Below are 23,392 nucleotides of genomic sequence, written 5' to 3'. Positions count from 1 at the left end.
TTTTTTATTTAGTTTTCTTCTGCTGTTCCCTATTCAGCTCCTGCCAAGGTATTACTGTGTTGTGGAACTCAAACAGTCCTTTCCGGTTGTTGTATATTGCTGGCAGATGTTCGTGTGTGTCTCCAGAAACGTATTCTCTTGCTGTGGTCAGTGGAAAGGTACAGTAGGGGTTTATGTGTGTTTGTGTGTGTGTGTGATGAAAAGTAGATTTGAGGTAGTTGTGTCTTCAGTGTCTTGGTGGCTGCAATGCACTGGTACTTGTTTCCAATCAATCCATAACACATCAGTCTTTGTTAAATATCACTCAGGCATGCATGGTCACACAGATTTCTGCAGTCCGTATCAGTGAGTTGACTTTCTCTATGACTCAGTGAAAACTGATGACATCTCCTTGGCGGGGGGTTCATTTCCAGTCTGCATGGCAGTTTATTCCTGCTACTGCAGTTTATGTAGAAATCCCCAGGTTGGCAGTTTATTGAATGTAAATCAGGCTAGCTTAGAGGCCGAGGCCGTAGGAGGGCTGCTAATATGCTAGCATCTCCCAGATGGGAGAACTGCTCTCACTCTCTCTAATCCAGATGTATTAGAAGCTAATTCTCTGTTCGAATGTGGCACATTTTCCACACAGGCTGCTGTGGTGGGATCATTATGGAAGCTCTGTGCACTTTAAGGCACTTGTTCTAACTGTGTTACATTTTTTTTGTTGTATGTGTGGTTAGTAATCTCTTGGATGGTTAGAGGAGACTCAGAGGGAATGCTGGTTTTCTTCAGGGAATGCCGACATGCTGGCAAATGTAATCTCATATAATTCTGTATGCATATCCACACTTTGATTCATTCAATCGTGTGTCTTGTAAGAATACATATTTTATCCAAGCTATTAAGAGAGATGTCTTTTTACTATCCTCTAAGACCTGACAAGTTCCCACATTTTAACTGGATGCACATGACACAAAGACGTAACATATTGTATGTCAGGTCAAATCAAGTCAATTATATTTGTATAACACATTCGTCTCAAAGGGTTTTACATCTGTACATCTGTAAAGTACAACATCTTCCATCCTCAGACTCTCAGTTCAGTTAAAGCTCCATATGGATAAAATCGGAAAAACGGGTCAAATAAACTGCATTTTGGCTGCAGAAGCTGCTTAATATTCATACACCAAAAACTTTGTGTATGTGAGATTCTGAAGATGGCATTTGAAGCAGGTTCGCTGCTAAGGCTACACATATTCAGATACAATCCTCTCAAAGCCTCTCCCAGCAGCATACATAACCCGCAGAACACCACAGATCGTTTCCTGTGAAGGAGGTGAACTTTATTTTCTCTGCTCTAGTGTTTTTCTAAAATGGGTCAGCAGATGTTAGAGAGACAGAAAGAGAGAGGGAGAGGTGGAGGAGGAGGAGGAAGAAGACGAAGGAGAAGAAGAAGAAAAACAGCCAAAGCAAACTGTTTGCTCTGCAGTGTGGGCTGGGAGGAGAGATAGAGAGAAGAGTGGGAGACAGTGAAGCCAACAGACTGCATCTACTGTATGTTCTGGTCTAACGCTGGTTAAAAAAAAACAACTCTGCTTTTTATGTACCCGAGAAGATCACGTTCTGCCCTCCACACCCCCTCAGATTTAATATATCTTCATCACTTTTTACTTTTGTAATTTTCTCATGTTTTCCCTTCAGTAAATGATTTGCATACCACATTTCATAATGTTACTTTGCCATACTGTTCATATTGAAGGCATACACAGAAACTCTGTGTGTGCACATATGCAGCATGTGCATAATATTTGACTCTCTGTCTGGAACAGGATTTACTTTCTCATGTGCTGAGAATGATGATGATGATGATTACACAAGGATGTAGTGAAGATTGTTATCTAAAATGGCTTTGCGTTTTAATGCTGACTGATGATACTACCATCCCCACAACAAGAGAGAAATTAATTGAAAAACCTGAAACCTACCGCAGAGAAAGTTTACAGTAAATATGGGCTCTGATGAAGATCAGCAGTAAATTGACTTTGGGTCCCTGGTAGATAGGCACTGTAATAGGTAAACTCATTTGATGTTATCTGTTTCCTGGGAAGTGAAACACTCAAATAGACTAACCATTTGCGACCTCATTCAGGGAGAGAAATTAAGTTTTTGAAGCTGCCCTCTTGTTTGTATAGAGTTGAGCCTTTGCTCAGTTACTCAAATACAAGTCTTGGAGGTCCACTTACTAAATTTCCACCACATCAAAGGTCTAGTAAGGGTGCCTTATGATGATATTTCAGTATAAAGCTCCAGAACTATGGCCATGATCAGCATTTCTGTATTAGTGGGACAAGTGAAACCTTCATTTATTTGTCAGGGACCAAAAAAACATTCATCTCATACTAGGAGAAGAGACGTATTGTACCAGATTTAGCTACTAGCTCATTTCCACCTTCATTCCCTGGTTGTTGCTATTACCTGCAGGGGTGTTTTACCTTACCACTCTTCATTATGGCCACTGTCATTGCAAATCAAGCAACACATACTTCACAGTCCATTCATCCTTGAATGCACTGTTTTTTTGTCCGCCTATTGAGTATGTATGCTCAACTTGGTCAAAGCTTTGCTTGGTGTGAGGGCCGCCACACCCAATACAGAGCTCCCATCACTATATGCTTTAATTATGCACATTATGATCCAGTTGTTTATTCACTTAGCTTGACTAAACGTAAGGGTCACATCATAAACTAACAACTGGTTCAAGTGATGGAGGAGAAGAGTACAAATAAAGAAAGGAAGCAAGTTTAAGACATGTTTGGAACTAATCCCTGAATTATCTGTCCACCCACTGTATACTAATGATAGAACTTACATCGAGGACCATTTGAGAATTACTTTTACAAGGTTTCACCTATTATCATTCAGGTAATACAATGAACTAAGAATGTGGAGTCAAAAGAAGGCTAGAAAACACCAAGACTGCAACTGCCCACAGCTGTGTGAGACAAATGAAAAGCGAGAAGATAAGAATGACAACACTTATGTATAATATATTGATATAATATAATATAATATAATATAATATAATATAATATAATATAATATAATATAATATAATATATTGAATAGTTTTATCAAGCCTCATTAAATGAGATGCACCAAATTTGAAACAATTTTAACAAGCATCAAGCTAATGTTGCATTTAAATCGGTTCATTTTAGCACTGTATAAAAGTTATTTGTTGGAGGTTGACTCCATAAATATGTTGCTTTGTCCTGCTGTTTCCTTAGATGTGTTTTGCTTGTTTTCCAGGTTCACACAACAGGGTGAACCAGTGTCCTGTCAATGAACATGGGTGCCTGGACCTGGACATGTGTATCCATATGAGCAAACTGTGTGACGGAGTCCCTGACTGCTCTGATGGCTGGGATGAGGGGCCTCACTGCAGAGGTAATAAACACACATAAGCATGCACACACTTCCATTTTCTGCAAAAGACACCCGGAACAGATAACATCATCATTTTCTCTATCTCCTCTGTCGCACAGAGACAAGAGTGTTGCCCTTTCTTGTGGGTCATAAATGACCAGCCAGATTCTGTTCTACAGAAAACTGCCATCTCCTTGTCTTCCTATCCAAAACTATAATCTCTATCCAGTAATCTCCTCTATTAAGCCCTTTAATGAGCTGGCCTGCTTTGGCTTGTGCGATTACAATGGAATTCCTCTTTCTGGGGAAAAAAGTCATTAATTTATCAATCAGCTCAACTATGAGGCTGTTTCCTCAATCCCTGCGGGAAAGATGAGCTTTCAGCATGTATGCAGCTGAAGAAGAATCCCATCAAATCCGCTACTATTAATTAGAGACGATAGAAGAATGAGAGATGGAACATATTGGGTCCATAGTGTCTGTCTTTGTTGCAGCAGACAAAGGAGCAAACACAGTGGCTGCCTACAGAGGATTGCCTCTTTATTCAGCGAGGCAGTCCTCAGATATAGCTGTCTGAAGCTCTGCCTGTTTGTAGCTGCAATAACTCACGTTTTGTTACATGTGTGGTTTTAATTTCTGCTGTGCTGTACTCGTCATGCACTGTTATTCAACGTCAATATCCCTTTCCTGGAATGTGATATCACTTGATCAAACATTTACAATCAACACCAAATTCTCAGTGGACGAAAGTCCTGGTACAACAGTTGGTCTGCCAAGTTCTCAAACAATGTCCGTAATCTTGGATCACCTGATCTCTTCTGTTCATTTTCAAGTATTAATCAAAGCTTCTGTTGTCTCTGCTAGCACCTGCAATGGTAAAACGGAGTAATTGCAGGTTAATTGGTCTCTTAATTTATTTAATTTGTTGTCAGTTACTAATCATTGCAAAAAAGCTTGATGAATTAGTCAGAGCATTTAAAAAATAATCAGGTTTGTCCAGAAGGGCAGGAGCTCTGTTGTGCGGCACAGAGAGGACAGTTGTACAGAGTCAGTGTGCAAGTGGGTGTGAGTGATAGTATCCCACACACTAGTCATCACTGCCAGAAAAGCCTTTACACAACGCAGCGATGATGTCATCTAGTCACAACATGCACTGTCTGTTGAGCACACAAGTTCAGCTGTCCTCAGTAAGGCAGTGGTCAACACACACCTACTGTATGTGTTCATGTTCTTGTAATGCATGTATGCACTCACATGTGAACCCAAACATACAGTCACACAGTCACATTCCTGTAAATACACACCCAAACACAACCATTAACCTCCCCCCCCACACACACACACACACCCCAGCAGTGTCTCCAGAACCTGGCAATGCTGTTTGTGAGCCCCCCCCACCCCCTTCTTTTCAGGGAAACGCCTGGCCTTTCACAACCATCCTAGTGTTTGCTTGTACAAACTGCCGGGTTGTGCAAGGCTGAGCACTGATGTCTGAAAGCACACTTTGTCAGTCAGCGTGTCCAAGTTGTAGCCAAAGTTGTTGACAAGAGTTGTTAGAAAGGGGAGTGTAGCAAGGTAGGTCAGGCAGGAATTTTATCTCACTAAAATAAATTTTGTCCACATTTTCATAGTGTGTGGCAACAAGGTTTGAGATTAGTTTTGGCGTGGTTTGTGTGTAGGAATGAAAGCAGGGAGTAACCAGGTGGACTCAGCGCTGCAGAGATGGGTGGTGAGGTTGATACTGGAAGAGTCAGATAGAACATTTAATCTGACTCATGATTTGTGGTTTTACACTTTGCAAAAGCCAAACCGCAGTAAAATAAATCAGAACATGTAGAAATTGTTACGCTGCCAATGGGAATGAAAATGTTGTGGCAAAAGGCCCTGAAAAATCTCCCTGTCATGGATGGGGTCCTACATCTTTACACTGTTTTTGCCCAAGATTAAAACTATTTCAAGTATTTCACATGAGAGATTTGTGTTTCGTGTGTGCTCTCCTCGGTGGATTGAAAGTGGGTGATTGAAGTGTTGGAAAATGTGATGTTTGCCATTTCTGTGCAAAAATCAGAATATTATTATATAACTAAATATTATTTAGTCATAATTATTACATATTTCAGTTGCTTAAGAACGCCATTTCAGAAGAACATTCACTGTCTCGTATGTATCGGAGGAACTGGACCTTGGTGCCCTGCTCAAGAGCACATCAAAGGCATATATTTAGAATGTTTTCAAATGTGGTTTAGTGACCCAAACCAGTGATGTACTAGTCTCAAGCTTGTTTGTCTAACTTCATATCTTTGGTCAAAACGTGAAATTTAGTTCTAGGCCTGTAGTTAAAAGGCCTTTTTAACTAAATGAAGCCCTTATAGACAATTGGCAGTTATGTTGTTTTTCTGTCATATGGGTGAAAGTTGAGTCTATTCATTGATCTGCAGGCCTGCATTTGTGCTTTGTCTGTCATTTTGTGGGTGATGGGGCCTCTCAAGGGGGGGGCCAAGGCCTTAAACCTGCTTTCCTCAGAAGTGACTGATTGATAGGGAAGAGAAAATGGGGTCATGGCAGTACTCTTGAGAGCTTTTGCCTTTTCCTCGCTGTCTCAAAGGGAACCCTGATTATTGTAGTGGCCTGATGCGATTGTTTATGCATTCATTGTCCTTCATGTCCAACTAACTGTGGAATGAGAATCGGTCATAGGCTACTTGAGGCTGCCTGTGGAAAGGCCACGTTTTCATCTTTATTCATGAGTGGGTCTTGACCTTAATGAGTTTATTGGCTGCAGTTAGGGTTGTCGTGCATGACAAGACCTGTTTTACTGCCAGTCTTTTGACAGTCTTTGGCCATCGCTATATGTAGAGACAATACAGTGCTGTATTTCTTGAGTCATAATGGGCTGGAGATTGGAGAAAATCTGAGTGTTTACTTTCTTAGGGGAGTTCCAGCGTGTGTTTGGGAATGTTTTGTGTCACAGTGTATGTTCTTCGTGTGTGTATTTGTTCATTTCTGTTTGAAGTGTAAGTTTCGATTTAGACGTCTGGGGCAGCGTGCTGCCACTGTTTGGGATCACAATAGCTACTGTTTGCTCATTACTCAAATTGCTGCCCTGCCAGTGTTTGCATATGGTTACTTTGCCCTCTTTGACTATGCAGCTGCAAACTACTGGCGATAAATATACTTTAATGTTCTCAGTTGCTGAGCCTTCATGCCTACCCCTCTCCCATGCACACACACATACCTGCATATATCATATTGTCATCTCCCTTAAGTCCGATTAACTGGATGGAGCAGCTGAATTGCTTTGAATAGTGCTAAATATTTGTGTTAAAATGATGACTATGAAATGCCATACTTCCCTAAGTGTTGGTTGACTAGCTTTGTCCATATTTTACATACTTTATTATGTACAATGCTAGAATGCAAATTAATTATGTGTATCAATACAACATGAAGAGAAATATGGAGATGTACAGTAGACCCAGATGGACCCTACACAATAAAAAGTTTTCGAGACTTGTTGTTGTCATAGAGACAACCTGATATGGGGACATTTTATGGACAAAATGAGGAACCAAAAGTGGGATGTGTGGCAGCTCACACCGGCAAATATAAATACATAGAGCATGTTGGGAATACATATACTTAATGTATGCAGAGTACTAACTAGAACTCTAATGATTAGTCGCTCAACAGAAAGTTAATCTGCAACTATTTTGATAACCGTCAATCATTTAAATCCTTTTTGAAACAAAAACATCAAACATTTTCTGGTTCCAGCTTATCCAGTGTGAAGATTTGCACTAAGTCTTTCTCTGTTTTATATCCTTGTAAATTGAATATCTTTGGGTTTTGAGTTTTCTGGATTTTTCATTATTTTCTAACATTTTATAGACTAAACAATTGATTGAAAATTGGCAGATTAATTGATAATTAAAATAATCATCAGTTGCAGCCCTACTGCTAATAATTCAGTCTAAGAAGTAGAAATCATGTAAAATGATGGAACGGTGAAACAGTAGGCTCCTGTCAGCCGTATGTAAAGGACAGGGGCATGTATAGACCTGTTTCCAGACAGTGAAGACACAAAGGTAGGAATGTCCTGGGATTCACCTGTCTTTAACATGTCATACACTGGAATAGCCTGTTTTATACAGTGAGTGTTTGGTTGAATTTTGGCTTTCAATTACAGGCCAAGCCCACAGGATATCGACATGGAGAGAGGCTTTATTATTATTATTTTTTGATGGATAGATGAGCTGATTTTTTTAAGGAGTGACATTTATGAAACCATTCAGTCGTGACAGTTCTGTTGTGTAACTACAGTCGTGACCCCAACACCAACCCACCCGGTGTCTGTCTCACTCAACCTGTGTCACCCTGTTGAACCTGGGCTGTCAACCTCAGGATTGGATTTTAGAGGAAAATGTCAACTTTCATACATTTCCTCATGGGCCGGCTGTGGACGGAGTCCAAGAGTAGTTCTTGTCCCTCTTTCTTTGTGTCCCTGTCACCTCTCTTTATGTTCATTTTTTCACTGTACCTCATTGTTTCTCCTGTTCACACTAATTATCCCTTTGCCATTTCTTTTTGTGCGTATCTTAGCAATGCTGCCTCTCTAGTGACAATGTTTCCACCAATAGGAGCCTTTTAAGCTGAAGATCCCGTCGCATAAGAACAGGACCAGTTCCAAACAATTGTTCAGAATACACACGTCAGCAAAGTCTTGTTGCAACCCTGCACTGAGGAGGTCGCAACTTCAGTGGGATGCATCTGGAACTCATCCTGTTGTTATCGTACATGTCTGATATGTTTAATCACAACAGTATTTATGATTTAGAAATGCAAGTTTTTTTCTGATGAAAATCAGTCTAGTGGGCCTTTTAGTAAACTGCTTCATACTCTCACTTCATGCTTCCCCTTACAGAGCTATAGCTTAGTGAAATTGAGGGTTGCCATCCATGCAGTAACAGGATCAGTGGCTTTGGCATGCTTGTTTAAGACTGAAGGCCTCCACTGTGTCTCTGTGTGATTTGTTTGCTTCGTTCATTAACCCCTGGTCAAACGTCTGACACGCTGCTGTTGCTGTTTGCTTGGAACTGGAACTTTTTTTACCCGCTCCATATCCTGAAGCCATATATGCATCCGTCTCCACCTGTTTGCACTGCCTTCCTCTTCTGACTCTTCATCCTCTTTTCTTTTCCTCTCCGTTCCTCTGTTCTCCAGTTGTTTTCTGTTTTTCTTCTTGAATTCTCTGTCTCCATTTCTCTCCCTTCCTCTCTTCTCTCTGCCATTGTATAACTACAAATGTTGTCTGAGGCTAAAACAAGCAAAAAGACTCAAACTTTTGACACTCAAATAAAAAATACTTCCAAGTAGCTCTTAAGCAATATTTTCCTTCTTTTACCTTTGCAATGCATTTAAGCCTGTAGTAGAAGTCGGGCAAGGCAATAAATATTATCAATATTATAATTTATTTTCACATCATAATTAATAATAATAATTCTATCAAAAGTTTAATGTGTAAAGAAATTATAATACATTTAAACAAAATCTTAAATTTGACAGCATTGATTATTTGTAAAAATTTAAGTATTTCTTGTAAAATTTATTTAAAAATGGATGAACATGAGTTCAACTTTTTTACAATGTGATTTTAAATACTTTTCATGTACCTCGCATGTTGATATTGATATAATGCTGTGGTAATATTCATTTTTTCCACATCACCACCCATTGCTACACACTCAGGTACAAAATGACCCTGGACGGAGGTGCAGTTTCAGGTTATTTCAGCACTCTAGTTGCCTGTGGTCTCTCACAGTGTGAGGCTCGGTGAATGGATTCGATATGGACCACAGTGTTTGCTGGGGGACTCTTCCTTTCAGTGGGGCCACAACAAAAGGACCATTGTGACCCAGAGTGCCACAGGCTTTGTATAACGAGGACCCTTCACTGGTGCAATCTCTGCTCTTCATAGCCATACGATCACTAGCTACTGTATGTGCTCTCTGTCTATAGCCATTCACTGCTTTTTGTTGGACGCTGAGGTAAATTTCATTGTGCTAGTGGAAGCGTCTTTTTTTCTGTTTACTTATTTACAGTTTTGTGGGTGTTTACACTTAGTAAATGATTATATGGGAAGGCTATGGGCACTGTCCTGGAGCCAGGGGTTAATGCACTGGAGGACTTAAGCATGAGAATACAGACATGTTATATTTCACGTCAGCACGAATCTTAATTCAGAGATAAAAACGTGCAGAAATGGAGAAAGGAAGTTGCACTTGTGTGTGTGCCATAGTGACAGAGATGTTAAGAGACAAAGAGAATACTGTTCAATAAAAGAGTGCTCATCATGATCAAGATAATATCTGTCCCACTGCCCTCAAACAATTTCCTCCACAAGTTGATCTTTGTGGTTTCATATACTGGTTTATTGAACTCTGGGGCAGGACCCACCCAGAGTGGGTCGCAGGCCTGTTCTTAGTGGATGCACACATGACCTAAGTAGAGAAATATTTAAGCCTCGATATTTGAGGTTTAAAGCTCATTAGAGCTGTCTGCAATATTGTTTGTGTTGCAAAATCAGGTGTGAGAAACTGACATCATCACTTCCATTCACAACAGACATCCTATCCTATTCATCTCCTAACCTGGACACACATTTGCATGCACACGCACATCCTACAGAGAACATGATGAGGGGATATGTGGATGCCCCTTTCATTTCCTGCCAAAAGGATGTGTCCTTGAGTTCCCTCTGGGGGCGGGAAAGAAGGGGGGCCTCTAACGTGTGCGCATTCAAATCACCTCGTCTGTCACGTGCTCAGATGAATACACATGCATGCACGTGTGCCACCCCCCACTCTCTCACTCACACACACACACACACACACACACACACACACACACACACACACACACACACACACACACACACACACACACACACACGTTGTCCTAGGTCACTTTTGGGGACAATACATAGACTTAGATTAATTTCCTGGAGATTTACCCCTAAACCTAACCCTAATGCACATACAACCACAATCCTAATCTCCTAGTGGACATGTGATAGGATATGACAGACAGGCTCTGTTAAAATTGCATTGTGATTATAAAGATTAGAAAGCTGATCTGCACACAAACCTGATCAGAGAAACAATTACTTTAAGGCCCCATGAAACAGAAGTGAGAGTGCCTTTAGCTTCTGTACTAGGACACATTTCCCTGTGAAGTGGAATATTTGAGTGGTGTACAGGTACAAAAGGGATTTAAATCAAATCATTCACATTTGATTGGACCACTAAAAAGTGGCTTAGAGTTTAGCGTGATATGGAGCTACAGAGGATTGTTGACTCCACACACACCTCCCTCACCTGTTGTTAGATCAGGAGGAGGACAAGGGAGAGATGAATGAATAAGACCTTAACCACATTATTTTGGAAATGAAAACAAAGTTTTTGCCCACTGGTATCCAAACACACACTCTTCCTATCTCTCTCCATATTGCTCTGTTAGCTACTACAACCCACAAACAGTCAAACAAGTGTGGTTTTATATGACCAGTGTGGTTGGCTACTCACCCAAAGTCACATTTGATTGCATGAACTTTTGTAAATGCCCCTGAGTGCAGGATGAGTCATCTAACATTTGAAACCGTTTTTACCATTGAAACGTTTTACAGGAAGAGAAAAGACAGGGATTTTGATGTAAAAATACTCTGATACAGATTTTTTGACATATATTTAGCATATATCAAGATATAAATGAACAATTAACACAGGGACGTGGGATTAAAACAGGGAACATGTATTTTTCATTTCATGGGGCCTTTAAACAGGCTTCATTTAGCCTCCATTGTTATCCAGGATAGTCAGCCCTCAAAATCGAGGCCTCTGAAGTACATGTTAACCTCCACAATGTTTAATGTTCTCTGTATCTCTATTTTTCTCTCTGTTTCAGAGCAAGCACCAGCCTGTGTCTCTCATGGGTGCCACTTTCACTGTGCTGTGACTCATGATGGGCCTAAGTGCTACTGTAGCAACGGCTATGAGGTCGCCGCAGATGGAAAGGCATGTAAAGGTGAGTGGGTGATTTGGCACATTTATTCTAACCTCGCCAAAGTAAAACTAAACTATCATCTGATTACTGCTTGCTGACTAGAATTTGCATGAGGCAGCATGGAGAGAAGATTAGAAATCTTTGTTAATTAAACCACTTGCCTCGAGGTAGAAGAAATTTTGTGAAGTATACTAATGCATCAAGATGTGCAATGATACTGTGCAACCTAAACATATTTCATCACTGACTGTGTCTGTTAATGCACTGTTGTGTTCTTCTCCTGGTAGATTTCAATGAGTGCAATGTTTATGGCACCTGCAGTCAGACATGCACAAACACTGAGGGCTCCTACACCTGCAGCTGTGTGGAGGGCTACCTGCTGCAGCCAGACAACCGCTCCTGCAAAGCCAAAAATGGTGAGAATACACACACAAACAGGGCAACAGAAGACCCTTTTATGTCCTCTCTCCCTCATGTTGTCCTCTTTTTCCCCTTCCCTCCGCTGTGCCTACCTGATCTCCATCCCCAGAGCCCGTGGATCGTCTGCCTATGCTGCTGATCGCTAACCTCCATGACATCCGCTGCACCTCTCTGGGTGGCTCCACGTCCCGGCTGCCCTCCATTGCCACCAAGCAGACTATGGCTATGGACTTCATCTATGCTGAGGAGACCGTCTGCTGGATAGATGTTGGTGACACCCCTGCAGCCACACAGCTGAAGTGTGCCAGTATCCCTGACCTCAAGACTGTCACTAACATCCGCACCATCAACATCTCCATCACCCTGCACCGTGAGTAATAGTTTAATTGACAAAAATGAGAGAAATCACTTCTAACTGTAACAGAAATTAATCAGCTTTTTGTTTCTATAAGTAGTATTCACATTATTTTCTGCTTTAGTAACCTACTTTGTAGCTTGATTTATGTACTTTATGTATATGACTATTCAGAAGCTCGGAAGTGAATAATGAATAATGAATTCTACTGCTCTTGTTTTATGCATTTCAGTGTAATCAGTTGTATCCCACCTCCTGTCATTGATTTTTGATATGATGACATTTGGCATTAGGTTTTCCCATAAAAGTCCTGTCTGCCTTCACAAATCCTCCCAAATACAGAATGTTCTGGATGGTCTTGGAGAAGATAGCGTATGTTTGGGTGTGCGTAGGAGGACACAGTACAGACTACAACTGATAAACAATGACAAGTGAAATGTCTAGCCTGTAGAGGGAATGTCCTCCTAGCCATAGGCTTTGTCTTAACTCACAGACTCTCATCTATTGGGTAACATCCAGACACACACACAGACTAACATACACAGCATGTGGACACTTCCCTTTGAGAGACTTACTCATATAATGCTAACATGAATTATTTCTGATTATGAGCCTGACAGGGTTTGTTTTTATTTGCCTGGCTGACAGAGCCGTTACTCTCTAAGAATGGGGGCAGAAATGTAGACAAAACATGAAAGCAAGGGTGTGGGTTTGTGCGTGCGTGTGTGCGCATGGGAAGCGTTCCCTTGAGAATGAGCCCTAGGCATAGAACAGCAGACGTGAAGAAAACAAGTGGAGAAGCTGGGTGTGTAGACCCTGAAATGTGGGACACGAAACCTGTGACATGATTAGAGTTGCCTTGGCTCATATCCACTTCAAATGAAGCTTGTGTAACTGCTGTCACTGCTGACAGCAGCGGCAGAGGCGAGGTTTGGAGACTCAGTGAACCCTGGCGTCCTAAAATGCGTTTTTTACAGTTGATTCACTGCACTCTCATGAGTGGCCCATATCCCACCTTGCCCTCGTTGTTGTTGGCTCGCTGCTGTGGCTTTTTGATTCACCACTCCGTTAAGTGGTCTGATACATAGGGGCAAGGGGTGGAAGTGAGAGGGACTCTGAGAGAAAGATAGAAGCAAAAGGGACACGGGAATAATAAAATAAGAGGGAAAGAGGGAAGGTAGTGATTTGCTGTACCCTGGAGGTGTGTGTGTGTCTGTATGCGAGTGGTCATGCAGATGGTATTTACATTCCTCCGTTGGGTTATGTCAGCCTGAACAGCCCCTACATTCCTCCAGCAGTCTCAGGTCCTGTCCAGTCAGGTCACTTAAACACACTCTTAGCTGAGGCTCAGACACACACACACACACAGACAGCGACTTAAATACCTTTGACTCATGCACCCAGTACTTAGTGACACATTACCTTTTATGAATTGAGATTTAAGATTTTTTGGCTTATTTCTGTGTACTGTCCCATTTGTGTATATAGAATTTGAATAGCTTGCATCGTACCTTTGTACATCTTAACTCAACCTGTAAATAAGAGTCTCTTTCTAAATTTAGTTGCTGTATTATTTTCATTAAGCTGTTGCAGTTGCTAAATGTATCATCTTTATTACTCTTTTTCTCTCTTTGATGCTGCAATAAGCTTATTTCAGTAAAACCAGAATTTAGATTCTATCTAATATAATGTCGATATCAGAAAGTGCTGTTTGGAAAAAACAATTAGATGACTTTCCATTAAATTTAGGAGATGACTTTGCAGTGAGCTATGTCTGAGACATATTATCAGTTGATTTTCCTCTGTGCTGTAATGTGCAGTCAGGGTTTTCCCAAGATGAGAAGACTGATAGCACTCTCATGTCTGTACATTTGGTCGGGACCAGTAACTTCCAGTAGTCTCTGGTGGTTACCTGGCAACTGGTCCGTACCAAGAAATAGTCTGACACATTTGTCATCTTTACACTTTTTGTGTGTGTGGATTAAAAAAAATGAGATATAACATGTTAATCAGTAAACTTGAGGTGTTGGTAGGTGGATTTATTACCTTTGGAAACTGACAGCAATTTCCCATTTCCAGTCTTTGTGCTAAGCCAAGTTAGCCAGCTGCTGGTGGTAGCTTCATATTTAGCATGTAAACATGAGGGTTCTACTGGTTTTAATCTTCTCATCTAACTCGTGTCAAAAAAGCAAAAAAATATACCTCCCAAAATGTAGAGCCTTTTGTTAGCTAAATGTTGGCGTACCTCCACTAAAAAACCCTGTGGGGAAACCTGGGCAATGTGGGTCCATTCAGGTCTGTTAGTGGGTTTTGGCTGTCCTAAGTCACTCAGGGAGCAAATGAGCAAGAGGCTCTCTTTGCACTTTGGCTATGACTCCACATTTTTCTTTGTTACATCAGTCTGGGCTGTCAGATGCAATAAGACAGCAAAAACCCTCCCTAAATTGTGACCTGTTGTGGACCTCAGCTGAGTCAAGAGGCCACTCAGTGTATATACTGTTTCCCTCATTGTCTTTTGCTTTAAAATGTTTGACCCGTGTGAATTTAGCATTAATTTAGCATTTAGCATTAAGATTAATCCATATGCCTTTTCTTTGCTTGAAAGTAAACTTTCAAAAGAAGTATAATTGGCATCAACATCAGCTCTTTGTCAGTTCTATTCAGCGTTTTATAACAAGAAGGGCTCAGGTGCACTCCTAAAGGTATGGTGGACAGACTTGGTGATGCATTAGACGGATATGGATGGAGCTGTGGAGGCAGGGGCTTTGGAGCAGGGTTCACACAAACAAGGTGATTTATAGCTTCTGTGAGCTTTAGAGAGCAGGGCAGATAAGTAGGCAAAGGTTCCAGATGTGGCCTGCTCTAGCTGCATGTGTGATTCCCGGACTGGGAAGATAAAAGGGGAGCAGATTCTACCCAATTCCATCCTCTCCACCCTTTGAGCAGAACTCCACAGCAGGGACCAGCACATTACCCTTTGTCCCTCTGTCCGTCATTCAGTCCTCCTACCACTCTCTTCCTATCCTTTGTTCTTAAGGCATCTTTTTTTCAGAATATATCAGTGCATAGAAAGTCTTTGTAAATAGGTGTCAAGTTCTGATTGTAAAGTTATAGTTTCAGGGGGGAGAATAATTTAAAACATCTTGTCTTGTAAAAATCTGAATGGCATTCTTCTTTTTCACTAGATGTTAATATACTTCTAGTTAAAACAAAGCCTTCCCATGTCCTACAATATTCTCTCAGCCACATCCAAAGAGCACATCCCATCCTACCTAAAGGACCTTGTCCAATATCTCTTATTCTCTTTTTCTTTTTTTCTTTTCTTTGTCATGGGTAGAATCATGTCAGGCTTTCCTATCCAACCAGTAACCTATGTTTCTCACTTTCCGCAGTGGGGGATTTGCCAGTGGCATGTCTGTTAGGAATTATAGCCTTTTAAATAGAGGTCATATGTCAGGTTCTTATGGAAAATCATAATCGCTGAACTCCATAACTGTGCTCTTCAGAGGTCAGAGAGGTTTTTGCGCAGATTAATAGGATCTTCTCGGCACAGGGGGGGATTATAGGAGCAGCATGATGACGAGTCTTTTCTCCTTTGCACCAACATGTAAATAGAGGAATATTTGTACTGACATGTAAATAGAGGAAATCACATTCAAGTACAAATTCTGTAGTGGTCCTCTAGAATCTAGGCGCCAGTGTGTGACTAGTTTGAAGGACTAAATAGGCTGTTGCCCTGTATGTGATAACTTATGCTACTTGGGTGGAAAGTGCGTTTGTTGTTACCAGTAAGACCCCCTCGGTTTGTAAAGTTTTTCTTCAGAGTAGTGTGAGCTGGTAGGTGTTAAGGGCAGGAAGTGACAAGGGTTGCAAGGTCAGGGTGGTTAGATGAGGAGAAAGGGAGGAGTTCATTCAGTTTCCCAGCAAGCGTTTCACTTACCAGAAGCTGAATAAGTGAGAATGTCAACAGACTGACTGGCTCTCTGGATAGGGGGTCCACTAGTTGTAGGTTGTTACACAACCCAATAGTCCCCAGGTTGCATAACAGGCTCTCTACTCTGTATATGAGTCTAATCAATGCCTTGTGCAGCCAGACTTCCAGCTGGAATTCTTTAGAAGAGTATGGGTTTAGAACTGATACCAATGGGAGTATCACTATCCCTCGTAGCTCCATGACAAACGTTGCCCGTTGTCAGAATCTTTGTTCTGATCTTATGAAACATCTTGGACTGCTTTGTACTCCCTCCCTCTGGTGTTTTGAATATTTTTTTATTAGCTCATGTATTTACAGTTACCTCCCTTTTAGAGATGAGATGGCCACTACCATTGCAGACTGTCAATAAATTACTTCCAGCTTGGATATGTACCAGAACTTGATATAAATTTATTTAACCAGCAGTATCTTTCAATCTTTCTTTCCCAACCACAGCTGCAACCCCAGCCCCATGGTTGCTTATTTTCTCCTCAACTCTGCTTATATTGTATACCAAGCATAGTGTAAGTCCCATGTGGGGCAGGTCTTTTGAAGCTCTGTGTATGTTTGTTAGGTAGGGTGGGAGGTTTTTACATTGGGGCCAGATGTGTGTATGTTCTGTTGTGGAAATTGCTTTGGCTCTGAGCAGCATGATTGCCATTGTTGGGGAATCCAGTGCAGATGTTTTCTTTTATGAATGGTCAAAGCCTTTGTCAGGCTCACTGTCGATGGTATTATACCCCTGTGACACCATCAAAGTTGTCCCTTGGATTAACTGGACAGATAACTATGGTCATTTTGATACTGTATGTGTGAGTAGTGAGCCTATGTGCATGTGTAGTGCTCTGCTTTGAAAGGAAGCATGGTGGCAGCTGTTAAAACACAAAACTGTATGGGAGGCAGTGCATCTTAAAGTTCCCTCCCTGCCCACAGCTGGGTCTCCCTGTAGTCTGGGAGTTGCGCAGCCTCTCTCATACAGGACAGAGTTTTCAGAAACCGTTTCCAGTGCCAATGTAGCACTTTACACATCCATAGCTGAGACAAAGTCTCAATCTGTAAAGGTTCCTCTTTCTATCTCTTACTAGTTTGACTTTGTAAGCAAAATGTTACAGAGTTACAAAATGTCAGGTCCCTTTGTGAAAGGGTCATTTTATGTCACTTTGAGTGATATTCAAGTCAACCCCTAAAATGACAGAGCTTTATGATTTATGTTTCTATGCTGCCTGAATAAAACCTGAATAAATAAGTGAAGAAACACAGCTAATACGGATACCTCCATACAGAGCAGAATGGGTCAAGAAATGGTCTGAGTATACAGATGATATGAATCATATACTATGATGTTTGAAGTCACCAAATCTCAACCGAATTCAGCAGTTAAGTAGGAGATTTAGGACCACTGTGTTCGACTTCCCTCTCCATCACCACCTTCATCAAAACAACAAGAATGAGAGAATATCTTTTGGAATATTGCTTCGACTGACTTTCTGTTCATAGTTTTCTTTAGAATTTACAATAAGTGAGTCATGCATATTTAAGAATTTCATAAAACAGTATATCCTTAACTCATCTAAAAGGAAAGTCTTCACCTGTCACTCTTTATCTGTCCCTATTTGTGTTTCTTTCCCTCTCCCATGCTCTGTTTGCCTTAATCAAAAACAAGTGTATTGCTAACCCTAACCCTAATGGACAACTTGTCAGACCCAGAAGTGCAGGAACATGACATGTCATTAATTCAGTACTATTATTTTGTTTTTTAAGAGAGTGAGCACTCTTGAGGAGAGGGACATGGCATCATAAAATGAGAGGTTTTGAAACTGTGCTAGTACATTTACAGATTACAAGATTTATATGACTATACTCACAGGAGGTTCTGTTTTCTTAATGGTTCTGTTTTGTTTTCTGTTCTCTGCTCTCCTCTGCATCCCTCAGATGTGGAACAGATGGCTATCGACTGGCTGACCGGAAACTTCTACTTTGTGGATGACGTGGATGACTGGGTGTTTGTCTGCAACAAGAATGGCCAGACATGTGTGACCCTGCTGGACCAAGAGCTGTACAACCCTAAAGGCATCGCCTTGGATCCGGCCATGGGGTCTGTACCTCTCTCCACTCTTCTTGACCTAACACTATCCTCAATACTGCTTTAGCAACACTTGAGAGGAAAATGCTGTCTTATGATCAGACAACGTGCTGACCAAGCAGGCAGTCAAAAATCAAAGCACTTCCTCCAGATGGAAACCTAGACAGATACTTGTGTGCCACATAGACACTTGCTTGACGGCTGTTTCAGGTTCCTGACAAATGAAAATCTTGAATGTGATGTGGTTCCTTTTCCCAAGTATCACTTCTCTATTTTTATTGTCCTGGAAAGTACTTTTAAATCAATGACTGAGAGTAATACAGATTGCTCAATTGTGATAACTTGTGATGTTAAACAAAAGTCATATATGAATGTCGAAGCAGAGTTATCCAGTGTCTTGGGTCACATCATTTCCTCTTGTTAATGAAATTCCCTTTTTTGTCTCCCCATCTTTAACTTAACCTCCCCATCCTTTTTGCTTTTCTTCTTCTACTACAGCAAAGTGTTCTTCACAGACTATGGGTCCACGCCAAGGGTGGAGCGCTGTGACATGGATGGTCAGAACCGCACTAAGCTGGTGGACAGTAAGATCGTCTTCCCTCATGGTATCACCTTGGACTTGGTCAACCGGTTGGTTTACTGGGCTGATGCTTACCTGGACTACATTGAAGTGGTTGATTATGAGGGCAAGAACAGACACACCATCATCCAGGGCCTGCTGGTGAGATTTGAAGGATGGAAGCACACAAAAACACCAACTACATCATCTGAACACACACAGATGCACTTAAGACTTCTGATTCAGCATTCTTTTAAAATGTTGAACTTTACTGAACAGCAATAGCCCAGACTCCCTATCCAGTTTTCAATCTTCCCTTTGATAATACAAGATGTCTGTTTTCCTAATCTGTATCATCATTGATTTAATCTCATTATCTTTCATGACAGTACTGTTTTCCAGTTATCTCCTGTGTATCTAGGCAAAGAGAGTCTGCCTCTCCAGGGGATGAGTCCTTTTTATTGCTTTGATTGATATTACTTAAAGAGTGTGTGATGTTCTTGGCGATTGCCTCTCTAAACGTATTAGTCTGGCGGCCCTAGCAAAGCTTGGCTCAAACTTATAGTGGAATAATGATCTTAATGAAATCAGGACTGCAGTGGTGGAAGGAAGTTGGGTGGTGGTGGCGGCATGTGTGAGAGATAGGGGTTGGTGTGGGGATTGGGGTGGGCTGGAAATATGTTACAACCCATGCATCTTTTTTGACAGAGGAGGAGAGCTGCACAGAATAGACTTACAAAAGTAAAGCCTCTCTGTTAAACAGCAGATGGGAAGTGGAGCCATTATGCTGCTCTGTGCCAAGTTTACACAAACTCTCTCTTTATGTCTCTGTCTGTCTTTGTGTCCATGTTTGTCTGTCTCTCTCTGGCTATCAGATTTATTCACATTTTTAGAACCTGTCAAAATCTGTTTTATACTGATAAATAGTTTGATAGGAAAGTTTCATTATGCAGAATTTGCCAGGCAGTGTTCAAGATAGAAACATGTACACAAACAATATCACACAAGCCATTAGTCATGCACCATGAGCTGTTTTACTAATGTCAGTAGTTTCAACAGCAAACTCAAGACAACGTATTAATTCTGCTGCTTTATTGTCTCATTGTATTTCAGATTGAGCATCTATATGGACTTACTGTATTTGAAAACTACCTGTACGCCACTAACTCAGATGAAGGCAACCTCAACCCCAAGACCAGTGTGATCCGAGTGAACCGTTTCAACAGCTCAGAATTCCAGGTGGTGACACGGGTAGACCGCGGTGCCGCGCTGCATGTTTACCACCAGAGGCGCCAACCTCAAGGTGCACACTCGAGAAGGGACAGCCTTGCAATTAGCTTGACTGCTAAACTGTCGTCTGATCCATGTCCATAATTTACTGTTGTTGCAGTTGTGTACCATTGCATAACTGTTGTTTTTGTGTGCCTCTCTTCTTGCTCAGTGCGTAGCCATGCATGTGCCCTGGATCAGTTTGGGAAGGCTGGAGGTTGCTCTGACATCTGTTTGCTGAGCAACAGCCACAAGACTCGTACCTGCCGCTGTCGCTTTGGCTTCAGTCTTGGCAGCGATGGAAAGTCCTGCAAGAGTATGTATCAATTCCCATTAGTTTTGGTAATGATCATTGATGATGTCAGTAAAGTGATGGTGGGTACCAAATCACTAACAGAAGTAATGACATTTATACATCACTTCTCTCTCCAGAACCAGACCATGAGTTATTCTTAGTGTACGGTAAAGGTCGTCCTGGAATCATCAGGGGCATGGACATGAATGCTAAGGTGCCTGATGAGTACATGATTCCCATTGAGAACCTAATGAACCCTCGAGCTCTGGATTTTCACGCCGCCACCGAATTCATCTACTTTGCTGATGCTACCAGCTACATTATTGGCCGACAGAAGATAGATGGCACAGAGAGAGACAACATACTAAAGGAAGGTAAGAATGAAATGATAGCTTTGCAGAGGATTTTGGAAACTATTGCTACTCTCTAACCAAATCCTGGCCACTACAAAGAACCTAGGGAGGAAAAGACTTAAATAAGGTTATTCCATATAATTTCCACTTAATTCTCTTTTTCTTCTTATTTCTCTTTAATTTTCTATCCTGAATTGGCCAGCTAATAGTTCTTTTTTCACACCTGCTTCTTTTGCTTATCTCAGGTATCCACACAGTAGAGGGGCTAGCTGTAGACTGGATGGGAGGTAATCTCTACTGGACAGATGATGGGCCTAAGAAGACTATCAGTGTTGCCAGGCTGGAGAAGGCCTCTCAGACCCGCAAGACTCTCATTGAGGGCAAAATGAGCCACCCACGTGCCATTGTGGTGGACCCCCAGCATGGGTGAGACACTGGAGGGGAGGGTATTTGTAATTTTAATGGGTATTCTTTTCTCATAAATGCTATGTTAAAGTTGTTAATCCAGTTATAATTCTTTGATGTAGTGGTGTTCAACCTGCATGTCAGTGTTAGTACTTCTGGTAGAGTGGGAGGGGATGGCCTTTGGGTTTTTTACTTGTAGCTATGTGAGCTGTCTACAATATAATTTTTGTTTAACTCACTTGTTACATTAATGTTTGCTTGTGTGTGTTGGAACGGGTGAGTTTTCAAGGGATGTTTAGATACTCCTTCCTTTTGTTTTGTTCCATCAAAGAGCATCAAAACTCAAAGCCACGTTCTGACAGCTCAGGCTCTCACAGAAATGTCTTATCTCACAAGCCCTTTGAATGTGATGATACATGTTCTCATCCTCCCAGATGGATGTACTGGACCGACTGGGAGGAGGATCCCACAGAGAGTAACAGAGGAAAGATCAAGAAAGCTTGGATGGACGGTTCACATCACCAAGTGTTCCTGACCAGCAAGACAGTGTTGTGGCCTAATGGCTTGAGTCTGGATATACCCCAGGGCATCCTGTACTGGGTGGATGCTTATTACGACCGTATTGAAATGGTTTACCTCAACACAACTGACCGGAAGGTTGGTGATAATCTGAGAAAATATTCCCACATTTTGGTCATTTTGAGAGAATCTGCTTGTTGGAGCTAAGATAGTATGTGGAAATGTGATCCCTCTCCATTTCCTTATTTAACAGGTGGTGTATGAGGGGCAAGAGCTTAACCACGCCTTTGGATTATGTCATTACAAACAATTCCTCTTTTGGAATGAGTACCGTGGTGGCAGCATCTACAAATTAGACCAGGTGACTAAGACAGTCACCCTACTGCGCAATGAGAGGCCACCCATCTTTGAGATCAGAGTGTATGATGCACACCAGCAGCAAGGTATATCATTCATAAGGATCTAATGTCAAGTATAATTTAACAATTAAGAATACTGAGATGTATAATAAAGACTGTATTCTGTCTGTCTTCTTTTTTTTTTTTATAAAGGCTCCAATGCTTGTCGAGTCAACAATGGAGGCTGTAGCAGTCTGTGCCTTGCAATCCCTGATGGCAGGTCCTGTGGCTGTGCTGACGATCAAATCCTGGATGTCGATAATGTCACCTGCAAAGGTACTTAGCAGCTTTACCAGTACAATGGTTTCACCAAAAATCTATGTGTTATGTAATGGAAACTTCATTAATCAGCAGGGGTTTAGTCTGTTAAAGAATTCTTGGCTGTACTTTCCATTTTCAAACTACTATACGATGTGCTTGCCAAATCTGGGGAGAAGTTTCAGAGAGACTCCACCAATATTGTTGCAACTTTTAGAGAGATGAAAGCTGACCTAGCCACCAGAAAGCTTTGTTGTGTTGCAGTGCTTAGCTCTTGTCTCAATGGCCCATCTGTTTCTGCTCCTAACCCTGATCTCATCTCCAGCCAATCCCACCTACGTGCCCCCGCCACAGTGCCAGTCTGGGGAGTTTGCCTGCAAGAACAACCGCTGCATCCAAGAGCGCTGGAAGTGTGATGGGGACAACGATTGTCTGGACAACAGTGATGAGGCCCCTGAACTCTGCCGTAAGTGTGCCACGTCATTGTCATGGTTACACAGCAACACATAGATAAACAAAATTCTCATTAAGGTTCTTGGCTAACACGAACTGACAGAGCGAAAACTGCAGTTTCCAAGATTGTCTCTTTCCATGCAGTGTAATATGACTGTAATTTCACTGGCCAACTTTCTCCTAATTAGGCGATAGTGAGAACCAGGGACAGAGATATTTGTCTTGGATGGATTGTCATTTTTACACTTTATTTGAAGTGACATGCTTAAAACATCTATTTAGCAGGCTAAATAGTGTATCAAATCCAGAAAGCCTTAATAAAGCAGTGAGCTTGGTGTGTAAAAATATATATATTAAAACCTGGTTTGTAAAAAAACAGTGTTGTGTTCATAATATTTTCTGTTTTCTCCCTTCAGACCAGCACACCTGTCCAGCTGACCGATTCAAATGTCAGAACAACCGCTGTATCCCCCTTCGATGGCTGTGTGATGGTGACAATGACTGTGGCAATGATGAGGATGAATCAAATACCACATGCTCTGGTATGTATGAAGTTGTAGTTCTTTGTAGTCTAGACAGCATATGAATT

The 23,392-nt window shown here is 41.4% G+C and overlaps 1 protein-coding gene across 1 annotated transcript in view; it reads left to right on the top strand.

Moving 5' to 3' along the window:
* The window catches only part of lrp1ab (low density lipoprotein receptor-related protein 1Ab), an 89,439-nt gene that overhangs the window by 24,964 nt on the left and 41,083 nt on the right, over positions 1–23,392 (top strand). The window contains exons 3-17 of the mRNA XM_044352205.1: positions 3,289–3,426; positions 11,365–11,484; positions 11,751–11,879; positions 11,993–12,253; positions 18,144–18,306; positions 18,793–19,015; positions 19,967–20,156; positions 20,295–20,438; positions 20,555–20,791; positions 21,016–21,196; positions 21,610–21,832; positions 21,948–22,137; positions 22,246–22,368; positions 22,676–22,816; positions 23,220–23,345. Coding sequence (XP_044208140.1) covers positions 3,289–3,426; positions 11,365–11,484; positions 11,751–11,879; positions 11,993–12,253; positions 18,144–18,306; positions 18,793–19,015; positions 19,967–20,156; positions 20,295–20,438; positions 20,555–20,791; positions 21,016–21,196; positions 21,610–21,832; positions 21,948–22,137; positions 22,246–22,368; positions 22,676–22,816; positions 23,220–23,345 — 2,589 coding nt within the window. The remainder of the gene's footprint in view (positions 1–3,288; positions 3,427–11,364; positions 11,485–11,750; positions 11,880–11,992; positions 12,254–18,143; positions 18,307–18,792; positions 19,016–19,966; positions 20,157–20,294; positions 20,439–20,554; positions 20,792–21,015; positions 21,197–21,609; positions 21,833–21,947; positions 22,138–22,245; positions 22,369–22,675; positions 22,817–23,219; positions 23,346–23,392) is intronic.

Source organism: Thunnus albacares, chromosome 5 (assembly GCF_914725855.1).
Source record: "Thunnus albacares chromosome 5, fThuAlb1.1, whole genome shotgun sequence".
Classification (NCBI taxonomy): Eukaryota; Metazoa; Chordata; class Actinopteri; order Scombriformes; family Scombridae; genus Thunnus; species Thunnus albacares.
Note: the sequence above shows the minus strand (reverse complement) of the source record. Positions and strands in the feature narration are given on the sequence as shown.